This window comes from Marmota marmota, unplaced genomic scaffold, assembly GCF_001458135.2.
Source record: "Marmota marmota marmota unplaced genomic scaffold, marMar, whole genome shotgun sequence".
In the NCBI taxonomy this organism is placed as follows: domain Eukaryota; kingdom Metazoa; phylum Chordata; class Mammalia; order Rodentia; family Sciuridae; genus Marmota; species Marmota marmota.
Genome location: NW_025999982.1, coordinates 18,502,509 through 18,522,060, shown reverse-complemented (window position 1 = coordinate 18,522,060; position 19,552 = coordinate 18,502,509). Strand labels below are relative to the sequence as shown.

The window sequence follows — 19,552 nt, the reverse complement described above, 5'->3', positions numbered from 1 at the left end:
AAAAAAAAAAACCAAAAAAAAAAAAAAAAAAATCTTTGTACTCTCAATCCAGCACTCTTAGATGTTCAATAGATATTTCAGGAAGTTACAGAGAATGGGAGTGATGGATTGCAGATCATCTTTGAGTGATCATGGCTCATGTGTCACTTATTTTTCTTTGTTTTATAGGTACATATAGAGAAGAACAGAAATGTACTTACCGAGCATTGATACAAGGCTTTATGTGCAAACAGTCTGACCAAGTACTCCTAATTATTGAAAATGTTGATATCACTTGGGCAATCCAGAATGTATATCCAGTTGTATCTGTTACTAGTGGTTTTGTTGATGTATTTAGTAGTGTAAATGCCAATACCCTCTGCTCTACCCCTAGGCCTGTATCCACTTTCTATACCATTTTACCCATCAGGCAAATCACCAAGGTCTGCTTTGTAGATCAGACTCCTCAAGTTTTACGTTTTCACCTATTGGGAAACAAAAGTACCTCTAAGTTTCTTTTGGCTGTATTTTACCATGAGCTCCAGAGACCTCACATTTTCTTAGGAGAAAATTTTATTCCACCTACCCTAGTGCAATCAGTTTCCTCATTGCTGGATGAGCCTATTGGTGCCAACTATTTCAACATCATGGATAACCTCTTGTATGTTGTCCTGCAAGGAGAGGAGCCCATTGAAATACGCACAGGGCTTTCCATTTATTTGGCCTTCACTGTGACAATTTCAGTCCTAGAAAAAGGCTGGGAAACAGTGATGCTTGAGAAACTAACTAACTTCCTACAGATTGATAAAAACCAAATCAGATTTACTCATGAGATGCCTGGCAATGAAGGGACCTTAAAGACCATTGCTGACAGTAGAGCCAAAAGAAAGCGCAATTGCCCAACTGTGACCTGTGCCAGTCATTATAGAAGAGTTGGTCAGCGTAGAACTCTCATGGAAATGAGCTCAGACACAATCTTACCACCAGCCACTATGGAAACTATCTCAAAAGTGATCATCATTGAAATTGGTGATCTGCCAAAAGTAAGGAGCTCTGAACTGATCCCATCCTTATCAAGTAGCAAATTACAGAAGTTGGCTCGCCAAGTCATCACTGCTCAACAGACTGGAGTGCTGCAGAATATTCTGAATATGACTTTTGGGGCATTAGTGGTGACTCAATCAAAAGGAGGAGTCATTGGGTATGGGTAAGTACTAACATAATAATATCAGAATCAGGGCTGATCTTTCTTAAAGCATTTTTTGGTGATTATTAATTATAGATAATGGTGTGTTTCATTGTGGCTAACTTGTGTATATATAAAAATATAATTTGATTAGTTTCACTCCCTAATACCTTACCTGAAGACTGATTTCTTGATTCACATTGACACGTAATTGCGAATGTCAACCTACTTACACTGAGTCACATAATCTGGCTGTGTTTTAAAGATGAGAATAAAAGCTCAAAAAGTCATTTAAAGATTAAACTATCAATTTTGAAATTCATTATTCAATCCACATTCTTCATGATTTTTCTATTTTACAGGCATTGAAAGACATTTTATTTTGGTAACTTAAAGTAAAAGTATATAAAAAATGTTTTTCTGAAGCAACTTATTTTCAGTTAATTTGCTCACTTACTTATTCATATAATAAATTTAAGCAAGGGGCTAGTCTCTGGGGTTGCTAAGGTGAAAAAGTAATTCTTTTGCTACTTTTGTCACTTTTTGGTAGTGCTAATAAATAAGCAATTAATATTCAATGGATAGTATTTATTTGTAAACAACCATCTTCTATGTGTTTGGGGTTCTCTAGAATTGAACAAAAAGGAGAACCAAAAAGAGTGACTGCTTCACACTCACAGGTCTATTCACAAATACATTCATTGCCTTTTTATGCACAGGGTGACCTATCTGAATGATGCTTAGCATTTTTGTACTGTGTCTTTAAAATGGAGATAGGTGTTCTTTTTCAGTGAAAAGAAGCTGAAGCAATTTTTGTTTGTTTGTTTTTGTTCCCCCCCCAATCTGGTGTATTTGAAGGAAATTGGAAATTGTTAGCTTAGAATTAAAAAGTACTTATAGTTTATGATTGCTCAAGCTATTAAATCTTGAATATTTTTGCCAGCCATCAAACTTTTACCTTATTAGTGATGTTACTATATTGTACATGAAATATTAGGAATCCAAAAAATTTTATAAGTAATACATCTTAGCTTATGCTTAATTTTTTTCTTTCCTTTACCATAATTTTATTTAGGTCTCACTGAGTTACTGTAAGTATATTATAGGCATGTGTACCTCATTCAGCCCATTGCTTGATTTTACTTAGAATTATAGTTCTGACCTGTCCTCATAGGTCATCATTCCAAAATGACTGATTTTGATTTTTGTATAAAACTACTCGGTGAATATTCGATCCTTAGCTGGAAAGAGAAAAGTCAATGGGTAGAACAATCAAGGTACATCTGAGGAATTCCTGCAGATATTGGGTCTGACACCAGTCAGGTACACACCCACATAGAATGCAGCATATCATTCCATCACGAGGAATTGAGAGAGCATCAGAGAAAAAGATCACTTTTACTTTTTCACCCACCATTCACCATAGTCCCCATGTTTTCACTTTTGACTCAGATATTTCTGATTTAATAAGAAACTACTGAACGTGTATATTGTAGCATTGATTTTCTGTTGGAATGTGTTATATCCTCCATTTCTTTCTATTTCTCTGGTATTTTAAGAGAGGTTTCCTAGACATAATTCAAAAAGTAAATCTTCTGAAGATAAAGTCTGCGTTTTAAGCATGTCTGAACAAATCTTTGCAGAATGAGAAACCCATGTTCTATGCAATTGAAAGAGAATTAGCAAGGTTTCTTAACTCCTAGGAGTTGCCTAATATGGTAAGTACAGCCCCCCAGCCTTGCAGGCCCCAAGGCCAGCTTTGTTTCCTTCAGCTTTGATCAGTGTCAGTGGAGACTTCCATTCAACTCACTGGAGAGCCATTGACAAGCTAATGAATTGACCTTGAGACAGCAGAAATGAGTCCAGCAACCAGTCCTTCCTGGAAAAGTACCATGTATGTTCTCCAGAGATTCATTCTTGTTAATCTAATGGGGCTTTGGAAATTTCAAAAAATGAGGCCATATTGGATTGCTGCATTTCCAGGAGCATGCTGCTTACTTTCCAGAAGGTACCAACTTTGGCTTTGTGGGAGAGAAATATGTATATTTGGTATTTGGCAGAGTTGACCATAAGCTATAAAATAGGGAGAATATTCTGGATTATCAAAGTTGTCTCAACCAAGCACACGACCCTTAAAAAAGGAGAGCTTTCTCCTGTGGTCAAAAATAGCAGAAGAGGAAAGCAGAGCCTTTGAAGTGTGAGAAGGTCTTATGAGTCACTGCTTTTAAGGTGGAAGAGGACATGTGAAAAGTATGGTAGGTAGACTCTATGAGGAGACAGTGGACATTGCTTGACCACTAGTGAGCAGACAGGGACCTCAGTTCTACAGCCTCAAGGGATGAATTCTGCTGATACCCAGAATGGGTTTGGAACTGGATTCTTCCTGAGATCCTCTTCAAGTGCATGGAACTCAGCTGAGCCTATTTAGATTCTCACCCATTCCCTAATGAATAATACACTGGTGTAATTCTAAGTTGTGGTATTCCGTTATGCTGCAAAGCATAAAGCTCTTTGATTGTGACATTATCATGAACCATGGACCCAGAAAACAGCTGTGGGTCCATGAAAGGGATAATGACAATGTGGGAGATTACATCTGTGTGTTTGTGGGTGTGTGTGTATGTGTGTGTATTTATCACATTAGTGGCTTTTTAAGTTCCCCTCTTCTACATAAGAAGTACACTTTTAAATTGCCTTAGAACAGAGAAGAAAACTAGGAGAGTCAATAGGTGATGCCAGTTAACTGATATCAGTTCAGGTTTTTATTCTGCATTTTTTATTCTGTATTTATTTCTGCAACCCAGGCACCTGCTTCTAGGAAACAGCTACTTGAAGTATGCAAGGCAGAGTTTTCAACACAAGAGGATTAGCTTTCAAGATTGGTAGAAACTTTGTCCTGGAAGATAATCCTGTGTTGCCATTTCCTCATTGCAAAGCCATGACCTTACCACTGCAGAGTATTTTGATGCTATATCATCTTTTCCCTACAGAGTAAATTCACTACTTCATTAAGTTAGGTGAATGACAAAATTATTGTAATACTGTTTCATATTTGTGGCCTTAAGTTCTGCATAAACAAGTTTTCTAAACAATTAAAAGTTGTTCCTTTAATTACTAGCAGCATTTTAAAAAGTCTTCAACTAAAACTAAAAAAAAAAAAAAAGACACATTACATAACATCCAGCCTTATTAAATGGGAAATAACAGAGAACATTCACACTTTTATTGATGATTCATGGTTATCATTAAAACTATCATTTATTTCACAGCACTGTTTCTGCAATAATGCCCTTGGGGACTATTGGTCTTATACTAAATGGTCTCAGAACACTAAATCTTTGATTCTTGTTCTGCAGTTTACATCTTTTATTTTCTATTTTCCTTGCGAACAGGATGTTAATTGTAATCTTTTGCTGCTGCTGACATGTCTGCATCCAGCGATTCCCTGCTTTCATGTATTTGAGATTCTAATTCCAAAATTGAATCACACTACCTAAAAATCAAATAAGTTAAGATTTTTGTGCACACATGGCAAATTTATAAGTAACTGCAATAGACTCATGAAATGCTACATTTTGGTGTTTTTTTTTAATTCTCCAAACATTATTTTAATAGCTATTATGTTCAAACTATTATATGGATTCTATAAAATATAGATCGTTTTTAGTGGAGGGGTAAAAAACATTTATTCAGCTAGTTCATTAGAATATATTAACGTCATTCTATCTTTCTTACAAAAAAAAATCATTAATTGAATATGAACCAGCTTAACCACTAGTATAGTTTTCCATAAAACTGACTTGAATTTATTTTCATTTTTATATTTATTCAGTAGTCAAGGTTTCAACTTACTGCTGTATTCCCAAGAGTTCCTAATACAGTTTCATTCACAATAAATGATCATTTGATATTTATGACAAATAGTGAAATGTAAACTTAATGGCATCTCTATTATTCTGACAGTCCTATGTAAATAATACCTTATATCAAATCTCTTCCTTAGAAAAACCTTGAGTGGTTTCTGCTTTTCCTGGCCAGACTGTGACTGTTATAGTCTCCCAATATAAACAGGAGATTTTGAATATTTTTGTAAGATCTTTAAAATTCAGTTATAGTTTCCATTCTTGATAAAATATTTGTTAGGTTTATTATAAAATATTATTTCAAATCATTTACCAATTACAATACTTCACTTTTGTTTCCTAAACTTAATGTTTTAATTGATATTATTGAAGACATACCAAATTTATTCCATGTCTTTATATATTCCTAACACAGTGCGGTTTACACCTAGGTTGCCTCAAATCTCAATTTTAAATGAGCAATGGAAAGGAATCACAAGAGTTTAATCAAAAATACTATAGCAGAGCAGTAAGCACACTGCTTGAGTGGCTCATCAGAACTTGAAACTGGCCAGGCCAGAATGGGTGGTGGCTTTCCATAGTCAATAGTGACCTGAGAACAGGAAGAACACAATTGGCACTGAGCTGTCAGGATTACTATAGTGAAAAATATTGGGTGCCTATAATGTTCCAGGCTCAAAACCACTGCACCATAGCGCCCAAAGAAAACTGTCAGATTATAAGGCACATCTTCTCTCCTGGGAGTTGACAGCTTCTGAGGAAGCCTGAGTGGGTTTAATGGGGAGCATGAGTCTCATGGAATGGAAGTAAAATGGTATGCATCAATTCAGAAGGAGAGCCAGGAAAGTTATTTTTGTCTTACAAACTATAAAGGAGAGCATTCCTGAGGGGCAGAGGTCATGCTGTTTTATTTATCTTCCTGTATCTCACGGTGCCTTGAACAGTGTACATAACAGGAGGACTAACATGTTTGTCCTGCACAGTTGAGTAGGGGACTTACTTTTTCCCCCCAGGGTATAGTATCATCTAGACTCCTATTGAATTTAAGTCCCCTCATGCTAGAGACTATTCTGCCTTCTCTAATCTATTTTATTTTTAACTTTCATAGTTGAAGATGGACAGAATGCCTTTATTTTGTTTATCTTTATGTGGTACTAAGGACAGAACCTAGTGCCTCATACATGCTAGGTGAGTGCTCTGTCCCAGTACCCTTTAATCTATTTTAAGCAAAAAAGAACAAAAATTCTCAGGACACCCTGATCATTTAATCAAAATAGGTTCTTTCAAGGAACCTGACTAGTAGCTTTGAGAAGGCTGAAGAGGAAGGCTTCCTTTTCCTGATCTCCACCCTCATCCCACCACACTTGGTTTTGACTGGAGTTAGTTTTTCACCAATAGGATTTATCTGTTTGCTGAGTTTGCCATGCAAATAAAAATAATCCTGTCCTCCTCAGGGTAAACATTTCAGATGTATCAGATTTAAAAACAAGAATTGAAATGAATACTGGTAATCTCTGAACTGGGAAATTTCTGTATTCTCTTGATCTCTCTCCTTTATCCTGCACTTAAGCATTGGAGAGAAAAAATTTTTTTTCCACGTACCTGAGTGGATATTGGAAGCTATTAAATGGTGGTTAAAACTGGGAGGGATAGAGGGAACTTTCCTCCCCCATTTTTTAAAGTTTGGCTGTAGGTCCTTCTGCCTGCAGGCTACAGTCACATTAGCAGTTGGAAATTGGATAACGACAGCACAATGACAAATCCAGGTTGCTTGCAATAAGTTGCTAATCCCTTTGCTTTAATATTGGAGCAGCGTGTAATGATGTTTGGACATCACTCCAGTTTACTGACGACCCCACTGGGGCCAGCAATAGAACCTTACAACTGTCTAACAAGGCGTCAGGTGACTCCCGTCGTCACAGCAACGGACACTGGAATCTAATCTTCCCTCCATCCCTTCTAGCACCCAATAACGCCTAGATTATATAAGTGGCCCATCATTGCTTGGTAACTTGAATCAATTAACGTTAATTCGCACAATGCTATGATGTATTGTGATCACTTTCATTTCAGGGAAGGGGGAGAAATTGCTATAAGTCACCTAAAATGAGGTTGTCTGTGGTGCTGAGGTATTAATTGGGTGTCCATATTAAATGCAAAAGGAGCCCCATCGTGAAAGGAAAGTGGATGAGTGACTCTCTTGGCTGCTATTGACCTATCAGAAGAAGACAGTGCCCTTTTCCTTTGCTTTTATCTATTACAGTTTTCCCTATTGCGTGTCAAGTTGATGTATTATAAAAAATTCATTTGGTGACCTTTCACCCCCTTAGCAGATTAAACAATTTCACTTGGATGGCATCATTAACAGGACCCTGCATTTAATGATGATTTCTCTAAAAGGCCACGGAGATTCGATTTTAAGCTAACAGATTTATTGCACTATTATAACATATCGTAAAAAACTGTACCACCTACGGTCAGGTTTTAGGATAGAAACTGCTTAAGAGTTTATGTGGAGCTTAAAGTGGTATTACCTTGGGATATGCTGCAGCAGCAAGTCTCTGACCTCCAGTGAGATGCTGTTTACATTTAATAAGAGATGTTTGCTCACAATAAACTTTGAAGTGTGTCAGGGACAGGCCTTTCTACAGTGTTCAGGCAGTTGTTTCTCATCGCTTTGTCTCCAGACATCAATGTACTTATGTCAGAATCTTTAATGGGTCTCTCAGTTTCTTTAACCCAGACTGCTTGCCTGCACTGGCCCCTCATCAGAAAGCCTTTAAGGACTAGGTTAGGAGAGAAATAGGATCTGGTAACAATGTTAAAATTTTCCAATAACATGGGACCTATGGAAGGATAGAATTAATGGCACAGATTTTAAAAATCTGGTTTAAATTAGTCCCTTTAAAAAAAAGGGTTGGGGGAAAGGCCCATAGTCACTCAGGCTAAGCAAATTAATAAATGAAGATTGAGCTAATTGAATTCCTGGGGAGTGATTCTAGCACAGAGGCCAGAACTTTAGTTGGTAGGTGACCAAAGGTATGACCACAAATGCCCACTCTGCCTGCTTGTCCTAGGGTTCCCAGGGGAGAGGGGAGTTACTTCGTACAGAAACTTCCTCATGTTGTGATCAATGGATCGAAGTGGTGTTTGCTTTTCCACTATTACTCCTTTCAGGACTAGTCTTCAGCTTTACCAAACATGTACCCTTCGGGAGAGCAAATACTTTCTCCTCACATGAAGAAGGGGAAGAAGTTGGGCAATAGAATAAGTGATTTGCATATATTTACTGAAGGGAGACAAAATAAAACAGCCTTATTAGATCTGGTCTAGGCTGATTTTAAGGCAACTCAACAAAGGATGCTATGTTAGGGGAATATATATGATACGTATGCTATATAGTGTCTGTATATTTCATTTAATTGTCAAATATATGTTGCATGCCTGTGATTTAAAACATAATAGATTTAATGGAATGTAAGTGTTTAGTGTCCTTTTAATAAAGCTAGCTTGGTCATCCAACATATTCAAATTCTGGGTGAAGATGTTTAAGTTATCATGGATTATGTAACTATTTTAATACTAAATAACATCAGCAATTAACATGCTTGAACAAGATGAGAAGTGATGTATCTCACTGCTTTACCACTTAAGACCTTGGTGGACAACAACTAAGACCTTTATCAAGTTACGTAAGTTGTTTGGACTTATTATTCCTCAAATGTAAATAAAAGCACCCATATCATAGCGTCATTTTTAAAATGCAATGAGTTTATACTTGGAAAGTTTTTAATAGCTGGTACACAGTTTTTGCTCAGAAAATGTCCCAAGCATTATACTCCTCAGATGCTTCTTGCAATCACACTAAATTAATCAATTAGTGCCATAGGTATGGAATCTACTTAATGCATACACACCGGGAGAACATAAATGTGAAATGGTGGTTGTGAGGATACTAAATGCATAAAGTGCTGGTGCATTGGAGTTTTCTTTTGGCTATCTCTTCCCAGCTCTTTTCAGTTACACTATCTTGGTTACCCAGGAATCAGCATGTCAGGAGAATGTTTACACCACAGAAATTGGAACACACTACAAATCACAGTATTTTTTCCTCCACAAAACCAGGATGTTTTCTGGGAGAGCTGGTTAAATAGCCTGCTATTCAACTTATAGCAGCCCCTAAATAATTCACTCTGATAATTTCCTTTACCAAGGCTTTATTTTTTGCTGAACTTAATACACAATGATAAAAATATAAGTGCATAGTTTGTGCTTCTCCCCTATCCCACCTAGTTCACTTTTTATTATGCCTAAGTATACATATCAAATATACATATAATTTACATATCAATATAAAATGAGCCATTATATAGTATATTATTAATTTTCCAGCAATAAGGGTAAACAACATATTTTCACTGGTAATAATGTCTTTGGAAAAGAGTTACTGCAATGATATTTGTAACACTATGGATGTATTCTGTTTTTATTTCTGCTAGAAACACAAGTAGTTTCAAAACTGAGAACTGGATATACACTCGGCCCTATGTTCTTTCAGTGCTAGTCCAGCCTTCAGATGGAGAAGTGGGAAAAGAGCTGCCCATGCAGCCACGGCTTGTTTTTCTGGATGAACAGGTAACTTTGCACAGGTAATGGACTTTATATAACACGTTTTAGGTTTGTCATCATTGATACACATTTGCAGAGTAACCAACGTGTGAAATTTTCAACACAAACTGTTTACTGTTATTGTCATTTTTCTTCCAAGTCACAGTCTGCCTCCCTTCCATTTTCTATGAATGTTCAGAATTTTATTAAGGATAAAGAAAATTCTGATACTTTTCTCCAACAGGAAAATTCTTGAAGCATATTTCTCATATCTTCTCTGAAATCTAGCCTTCCTTTTTAGTCAGCTTTTTCATTTCTGTAACCAAAAACCCTGACAAGAACAATTTTAGAGGAGGAAAAGTTTATGTGGCACTCATAGTTTCAGAGGTCTGAGTTCATAGACATCCAGAGGAGTATGTGTTTTGGCCCATGGTTTCAGAAGTTGAGTCCATGGTTGGCTGACTCCATAATTCTGGGCCGGAGATGAGGCAGAACATTATGTTGGAAGAGTGCAGAGGAGAAAAGCAGCTCAAGACATGGCACCAGGGAGCAGAGAGAGCTCCATTGACCAAGGACATGATATAAACCCCAAAGCTACCAGCCCAGTGACTCACTTCCTCCAGCCACTCCCCAGTTAATCCACATCAGTAGATTAATCCACTGATTGAGTTGAAGCTCTCATAATTTAACCCCTTAGCATTGGAATCTTCCTACATTTTCTCACACATAAACTTTTTGGAGACACTCATATCTAAACCATAACATCTATTCAAAGAAGAATGTCTACATCTGAAGAGGTCTTCTCATAGTGAAAAGCTCATGACATCACATATATATTATGGTTCTATGTTATCTTTTGAATTATCTCTCTACATGTGGTTCAGTAAGTCATTAACAAGAAGCTTCTGTACATAATACTATTTTCAGGCTCCATGGCCACTGGTTGTATTTCATCTTTTCTAAGTTTATAAAATTTATGAGGAAAATGAAATAGGTTTACCACATCAGTTTTCTCCTCTTTACAAGTACATCTCTTGACACATAGGGCTAAGGTCCATACTTGGAACCTGTCACCTTTGATCTAGGCTAGCACTTCCAACTCTCTCTTTCTTCCTTCTGCTAACCTTTCCCTTCTTAGTGACCTTAAACTAATGATGACACTCTTCTCTTTTATAAACTTAGATGTCCTTTCTCCTGTTTTCTGTCCTGCTTCAAATTTTCCCATCATAATCTCTATTCTCTTTCAGTAAGCTATTTTGGTATCTTTTTAATATGAGAAAGAAAGCATTTATTGTTTTCCTTCATTTATTTCTATTGAACATATATTCAATAAAAATTTCAGTCTGAATCCGCTTTTCTTTTAGATAATTTCACAGAATACTCTCCTGAATCCAACTTTTTCTCTCCACCCCCCATTTTCAGAATCGAAGAGTGGAGTCCTTGGGGCTCCCTTCAGAGCCTTGGATCATTTCAGCTTCCCTAGAAGGGACATCAGATTCAGTGCTAAAAGGTTGGTATTAGTGACTTTCAAATATCTATTATTACTTTGTACAGAAAATAAATATTTTCTTTATCTTAGTCTATGTTTTGTTTTTATAACAAAATGCCTGAAGCGGGAAATTTTTATAGAGGTTTATTTGGCTCAAAGTTCTGGAGTTTCAGGGATCTGCATCTGGTGATGGCTTTCTTGCTGGTAGAGGCCTGAGGTAGTGCAGGGCATCACATGGCATGAGATGGGAGTGCATGTATGTCCATGTCTGTCTGGTCTCACTTTTATAAAGCCACCAGTATCTATTTGTGGCCACTCTACCCTGATGATTTATCTAATTCTAAATACCTCCCAAAGGCTTCAACTCTAAACACCATGGCCAGATTAAATTTTAACCCTATTAATATCTCACAAGTAATATTAAATTTCAACACATGAACACTTGTCTGTCACGCTTGAACCATATCCAAGCCATAGCAGTTCCCATTAGGAATTCATAGCATCATTCATTTATTCTCACTATGGTGTAAAATAAAGGGCACAGATTCTTTGGCTTGGTCTCAAACCCCAGTTTTTTTTTTTTTTTATGAACTACTTTCTCCATGACATGTAGTGGTTTGGTACAGTATCATGGGCTGGTACAGGATGGAATTCACCAGGTACAATGTAGTTTCAATGAGGAACAGAAACACTTGTTCTCAACATTCTGTAGAATAAATCATTGATAAATGCAAAAGCATCTGATCCTCAGAGTTCATTTCCTCCTCTCTATCCTTTGTCTTGTTTCTGTTCTTGCCTTTTGTTCAATTCCAGCACAACTGCCAGTTCCATCTCTTTTTCTTAGAGCTTGTGTATATGAAATTGAAAATAGGTTTACTTGGAATGAAGATTCCGAAGTCTTGGCTCCCCCCAAATTATATCAAATATTCTCTAGAGAGGACCAGGAATGTGCATTTTTGGTTCAGGTCCATATAGAAACAAACATGTATAATGTGGTTTTTGAATAAAAATTAATTCTGAGTTCTAAATTCTTGGCCATAGAATCTACAAAAAGAATCCCACTACAACATATCCAAAGATTAAAGAATGTACTTGCAGGTGTGCCTAGTAGTCTGCCACAGATGAAGAACTCAGAATTCCAAGGATCATTTCTGTGCCACTTGTTTAGTCTTTGTTTTAGAGCTTAAAAAGGACACCTTCTCTAATTACAAAGTAGTTTAATTATTGAATTTTAATGTTTTAAAACAGTACAAATGTGATCCATGTAAAATAGTTTTAGGAGGGAGACCACAAGGTAGAGCAAAAGGAACAGGGGGAGGGAGGAGAAGGAGTAGGAGAAAATACTGGGAAGTGAAACTGATCAAATAATGTATTCATGTAGCAATACACCACAATGAAAACCACCATTCTGTGTAATAATAGGCATCAATTAGAAATAATTAAAAATAATATTTCCAGAAGAATATATTTGAGAAACAGAAAGAAGGCAAATAAACCTAGTAACTATGGGAGATAAAGGGGGTGGTAAAGTCAAAGAGTTGGACTGGAGCCAGACCACCAAGGGTTCTGGAGACCACATGGGGGGTCTGAACTGTATTCTCAGTGAGATTCCAAGCCTCTGAGACTTCTAAGCAGATCAGCAACAACCTGTGACTTCCATGTTTTGATTCCCACTCTGCTCTAGAGGGTGGATTGGAGAATAAGGATGAACCTACTAGTCTAGGGATCAGTGACTGGAGAAGACCAGGCAAGAAATAATGGAAATAAAAAACAAAGCACAAAAACAAACACAAACCTAAATGTTGTTTCAGAGTGTCTTTTATAAGTAGAATCAACAGAGTGTCGTGTAATGGAAGTAAAGGAAACAAGGATGTAAGAATAAATCTATATTTTGCCTCCATATATTGTTTGGACATTGGTCTCCTTTACTGAAATAGGAAAGACTGGACTAGGAGAAACAGAAAAATGTCAGTCTAACCCATTTGCTGGGTCAGATTAGATAAAGGTATAGAAATACCTTTACCTTTACCTATACAATGATTTTAAGTTTTAAGGCAAAAGGAAAAAGAAGTTTCTTCTTCTGGTTGTTATGGTTTGTGTTTCAAAGTGTGAAAAGGGTTGCCTTGCTTCAGCCTATCCCAAGTTATTAATCACTGTTCCTACTATGAGTCTTTTCTATTTCATGAGCCAAAGTTTTCAACTCCCAACATAAGTTTTGCCTAAAAGCTTCAAACTCCCCATGCGCACAAACTTCCTCTCTACACAGGGACCTTAAGCTTTTATCTGGCCACAAGTAAGATTATGTGCTTTTCTTCTCATTTGAGGAAATGCCAATCATGCACAATCACAGTTCAATTCTAAATTTGGCCATCAGGTGAGGAAAATTCATTTTAGATCAACTGGATATAATCAGGAACAGAATGGTTCATTGGAACTTTCTAAAGCCATCTGCGATGTTTGAACAGGAGGCCAGAGATTTTAACAGTCTAAAAAAAAATGAACCTGTTAAGTCCCTTTAATTATTCCATAGTTTCAGTGAGAAAATTCATAAGATATTCCACAAACTCAAACTGGTTAAAACAAATTTTAAGGTAGGTCATGGGGAATATTTCTAGAAAGGAAAGCAGCCTCCCTCATCCACACAACATTTATCCCAGATAGGCCTCCTCAAAAAAAAAAATCTTTATGGGGTGATCTAATTTAAAAATTAGAACCAATGAATTTATCTTGTCTGTTTGAATTCAGAGCTATGGAAAAATTTAGACCAAGAGCTGGGTCACTCCCAATCAAGTCTCTAAATTAAACATTTCTATTGCTGTTTCAGATTTTAAATACTTTCTAAGTATTAGCTTTATTGTTTTTCAAAAATAATAATAAATGTTTTTAAAATATGCACATTAAGAGATATCTGTCAATAATGTTAAAACAACAGCAACAAAAACCAGAAATAAAAGTTTTAAGTAAATCTTATATTAGTACCATGATATTTACATAGGGAAAAAGTGGGGAATATTGTCAAGTTTTACAAACCATTCTTTATAGACATATGGTTTTAAGCACTGGTTATTCATGTAACATTATTGCTGTCATGGTAATTATGTGCCCTTTGAGATTTATCAGTAATATGTTAGAAGGAGGTTTCATACCAATGAATCACTGGCAATTTTAAATTGCTATGGCATATATATATATATATATATATATATATATATATACACACACACACACATATGTATATGTATATATATGTATATATGTGTGTGTGTTTGTGTGTATACATACACACACACATACACAAGGTAATATACTTTCATATAATTGATCTACTAGCCCTACCTTATACAAATTTAAGGATTATTCACAACTCAGATTTCTTACATACTTCATGGGCATTTCTATTGTTTTTATATTGCCTGGAATATTGTTTTTCCAAACTTAGAAATGATTGATCTGCCAGTCTAAACATCAACCTACCTACAAAATTGTCCATTTCCAAGAATAGGCTGAAACTCTACATTTATTTCTTGCTCTATCCAACCTATGTGTCTAAGATCCTTTACATGACATCCAGAAAGTATATAAAATGCTACAATGAATAGGAGTAAGTCCATCACAGAAGAGCTAAATCTTGTCTCATCTGCTAGCTATAGATATTTTTGACCTAAAACAGATCAGCTAATCTGGTACAGATCGCCTAACTCTCTTGAGGGTATTGCTCTTTCATTTTTTTTTTTTTTGCTATGTGTCTTAAAAAAAAGAGAGAAAGAGAGAGATGAAGTTGTTATGAAGAAGTTTGCAAGGTAATGAATTCTCCTTCACATAGGCTTCATGATTCAGTCTCGGATCTTGGGTTGTTTAGCATCCCATTTTGTTTCCTACAAGGCTACACCTCATCAACTCCAGAGAACAGAACTCTCTCCTGAAAAGTCTCTTGAGGAGGCAATCACATCCTGTGATTAAACATTTCATAGCTTCAAAACTCTTGCTGTTTAAAGCTTGTTGTTTTCTTGTTAGAACTATTTTCCTACCATCTCTTTTCAAGTTGCCTTTCAATTATTATGGCTTGCAAATTCCCTATTTATCTACCTATTTATTAAGAAACCAAATCCCTTCAGCCTGCCCATAAAAATAATTTTCTTCCAAACTTCCAAAGTCCTAGTACCCTCCTCAGTTTCTTTTTATACAGTTTAATTTTACAGGCCCAGGGAACACTGTGTGTTTTGTGAGAATCTCCCCCTAAACTTTGCAGAATTACATAACCTGTTTGTGCTCATATTGGTAAAAATAGCACCCATAGTACAGACTTCTTGTTTTTTGCTTTGGGTCATTTTTTTAACCCGAATAGTAAAGTCTGAAGATGAAAGCAGAGTCCCAAATGGTCTATGTACAAATTTCCAGGAATAAGCCACATCATCAGGAAATCATGATAATAAGTAAAGGCTCCAAGTCTGGCCAATGTGAAAAATCAAACATTCAAACCATGTTATGAGCCAGTTTTGAACTGTTGGTTTTGATGGAATCATTCTGCCATTGTTCAAGGCCATTTTGTTGTGTTGGTGTTATGGTAAAGAGAGTGCTTAGGATATAACAGTAAGTTCCCTTTTGATCATAATCTATCAGCATCAAATATTAATTTCCAGCCTTTATCATGTTCCAGTATTACAACAGATATTCTAATGTGTCTATTGAAATTTACCTACTTCTATCCTTTTCTCCACAACTTAACCATATCTAGGTTTTATCCATATTCCATGCCTTCCCCACATTCTATTCCTTATTTCTAATTCATTCCTTTATCAATACTTTATGTTTTGCCCACACTTCATACTTTATCAGAGTCCATGCCTCATTAATTCTTCATGTCTTTTATAATCCACACATTGCCCATATTCAGTACCTTACCTATACCTACCTTCTCCTATATCATTCTTTACTCATATTTTCTTCCTCATTCCATAGTTTGTCTTTCCATACCACCTTTCACTAGTGTTCCCTTAATTATCTTAAGGACATCCACACTGATCATCTTAGGATTATATTGGAGCCATGCAAAAAGAATGATGCATGAATCCATTTGTTATTATATTCTGTTAATATCTAAACATGCTTAAGCAAGTTGGCCCACCTGGATCAGTAGCCTCCCTATTGTCCCTTTCAGGAGATCTGATGGGAGAGTATGAGGAATGACTGAGGGTTTTTTCTATGCACAAATTTTGTGTGTGTGTATCATAAAGTAGGGAAAAATCATATGTATTTTTTCATTTTTAGAATGCTCATCTCACAGAAAGCACCCAATTTCATATGATTGAAAGTTTCTCTTGAAGCCATCATGAAATATTTCTCTTTAACTTCATAGGAATAGTACCAAAAGCATTTGGGATGGATTATCTAACTTGTTCTAAGTGTTTCCTGGAGAAAAACAAAACAGCAACTGCAAAATTATTTATATGTCTAGTCTCTTTTATTCTGCCATTTAACTTCATGTGCTTTTTTCTAAGGAGAACCTCCTTCATGAAAAAGATGTTTTCCCCCCCAAAGTGGATTTATATACTCAAAAGACAATTATTTAAGGATCTTCCAGATCCTTCGACATTTTATTATATATCCCAGTGGCAGAAAAAAATGTATTTCTAAATATAATGCCTTAACATTAATTATACAATAGTTTGCTAGTGTGTACAGCAAGGGGGAAGTGAATTCGTTGTAGAGATGGTTTAAGTTGCAAAGATATTTTAGAAGCCATATACTCTGTGGAAACACATTCAGGTAATATTCTCTGGTAGCCATGTAATCAATTTCAATATTGCTTCCAGCCCAGCACCCTACTTCATCCAGCCAGTGCCTTGTTTATACCAGCTTGATCAGGGAGACTGTCAATGGCATTTGTATATTTTATAATAGCTATTCCAAAGATATGATGAACCCTGGAGTAATGTACTGTACTTGGCAGCAACTGCTTCAGCTTTTGGGCACATATGCTTCAAATCTGAGAATATCATAGATATATAAGGAAATCTTTGTGGAGATCTCTAAGGCAAGCTGGTATTTAACGCAAAAGCAAACCCATTTGGAACTAAAGTACTTTCCATTAGGCAGTTTGGCGGCTGTTCTATGAGACAGACTCACTGTGCTCCACGGACACATTTCGATTAAATGCTGCTTTGTATTCTTCCAAAGATGGGAACAATAAGGACGTTTGTCAAAGGAAAAACTGCAGCAAATGATTTCATGTTGAACATCTGTACTCTGCAGTTCATTGTTTGCAAGAGTTTATTGACCATAATTTTGATGCATATAGGTTTTAAAGAGTATAAACTGCATTTATCTTGGGCGCCTATCATTTATTTGAGTCTTGGCTTATTTATTTCCATTTTTCTGGGCATTTTATTTATTTTGGGAGTCTAAAGAGATGAAAGAAAAGATGTTTCCCCAAAAAGTTTTAGTTAGCTCTGCAAAATTGATGAGGAAGACACTGTTTTCACAAAAAGGATTGAGCAATTGAATTGAAAAATGTACCACTAAGCATGCTATATCTTTATGATACCTTTCAGCCTTAGAGATCTCAAACCAATTTATAAACTTTAACACCACTCTATACTCTGTCCACCATAACAATTATAGTGACATTTCCAGAGTGAAGTATAGCAGCTGTTAATTAGCAAAGTAATTTAGGGGTAGTAGAGTCCAAAACAAATTTATGGTGTTGGCAATGTAATCCTGAGTTAAGTTGCCTCTTTTCCTTTTATAAATGTATGGTTTATTGTTATAAAATGTGAACTTTCTTGTTTGCATTTAATTCAGTGAAACTAAGACCCAGAGACTATGCTAAAGCATGGTATATATGTTGGTCATGATTTTCTGACTAGCTGTTATTCTGATCTATTGGCTTAACTCTGCTACCACATAAATACTCATAAAAATACTGACCCCCTGGAAAGATAATAGACTTTTTCCTTGACAGACTTCTAATAATAAAACGTCAACCTATAGTAATAGTTAAGAATACAAATTTTGAAATCAGGAAGATTTTGGCCATAATCGCAGAATTAAGTAATTTTTATGCATCTACTTTTTTAATCTCTAGAATATTGGCAATAGCATATTTTACAGGGTTGTCATATAGTTATAGATAATGATATGTATAAAGCACAGTGTCTAGCATATGAATGTTTCAATATATGTTTTCTGTTATTATTCTATTTTTAAATATTTGGTTTTAAGACTTGTCTAAGAACTTGATGGGTTTGGTAACCTCTCTAATTTTTTAAACATTTTCCTTTATTGTCCAGTTTCTTGTCTTCAGAAAAGACTTGAAGACACTGATCTCGAATAGATAACTAATAGCTACATTTTGTTTTGTGTTTGTTTATAGGGTGTACCCAGGCAGAAACACAAGATGGTTATGTGAGCTTCTCCAACTTGGCAGTCTTGATCTCTGGGTCAAACTGGCACTTTATTTTTAATGTTACTTCCCCTCCAGGTAATTTCAGCACAGTGTGCTTTTATTATCTGTTTCCTTTCAAAAAATGATCCCTTCATCTTTATAATGGAAATAACTCCTCTTGTGAGTAAGAAGTTATACTAGTTTAGAAAAAAAACTCACTTGGCTGTATCATTAACCATGTGAAGAGCAAGCACACATAGAAATTAAGCCTCAGGAGGCTTCATGGTGAGCAAGAATCCAAGTGTATATTTTCCTCTAGATGTGAAAATTTACTTTTGTGTGTTCTACTTATTTCCTTTCTTATTTCTATGATACTCAGTTCAGTATTAGTGAGAAATTTTAATTTATAAGAGAAGCAGTCTTGAGATATTGAGTATTATGAAATCTTCTCTTTGGGTCTCCCTCTCCTCATACATTCCCATGTGGAAAATGGTGATAAAGCCTAGTAACCTCCTGGGACTTCAGAACCACAGGTAGAGGGTGTGAACAAAATGTGATATGACCCAATTTTCCTTGATAAAACACTTAAAGAAATTTCCCTTTTGGTGCATTCAGGGCATCTCTTGCGAAAATATATAATGAGTACTTGTCAACAAGTTATTTAATTCATTAATGAAGGAACCAGAAGGATGGCAAAACTATTTTAAAGAGCATTTGAAGTATAGCACCATATAGCCAAAAGAGAAATGCTGAAATAAGTTTGTCAATTGGATACAGGGCAATAAAGCCATATTCTCTGAGGTTACATGCTCACATATCATTTATTTATTTATTTATTTAACACCTCCTCATGCACCTTTATTTTTATTTTTTGCCATTATACATGAGCTTTATTATTATTACTATTATTATTATTATTATTATTATTATTATTATTTGCATTACAATTCTTAATACACCTTTATACCACCATTTATCATATCTCTGATTGTATATAAGGTATGTTGACACCAAAGTCACATCTTCATACATATATTTTGTAT

At 35.7% G+C, this 19,552-nt stretch overlaps 1 protein-coding gene across 1 annotated transcript in view; it reads left to right on the top strand.

Moving 5' to 3' along the window:
- Pkhd1 (PKHD1 ciliary IPT domain containing fibrocystin/polyductin) overlaps window positions 1–19,552 on the top strand; it is a 427,258-nt gene that overhangs the window by 387,003 nt on the left and 20,703 nt on the right. The window contains exons 58-61 of the mRNA XM_048805732.1: window positions 169–1,186; window positions 9,528–9,663; window positions 11,059–11,146; window positions 18,498–18,605. Of these exons, the coding sequence (XP_048661689.1) occupies window positions 169–1,186; window positions 9,528–9,663; window positions 11,059–11,146; window positions 18,498–18,605 (1,350 nt within the window). The remainder of the gene's footprint in view (window positions 1–168; window positions 1,187–9,527; window positions 9,664–11,058; window positions 11,147–18,497; window positions 18,606–19,552) is intronic.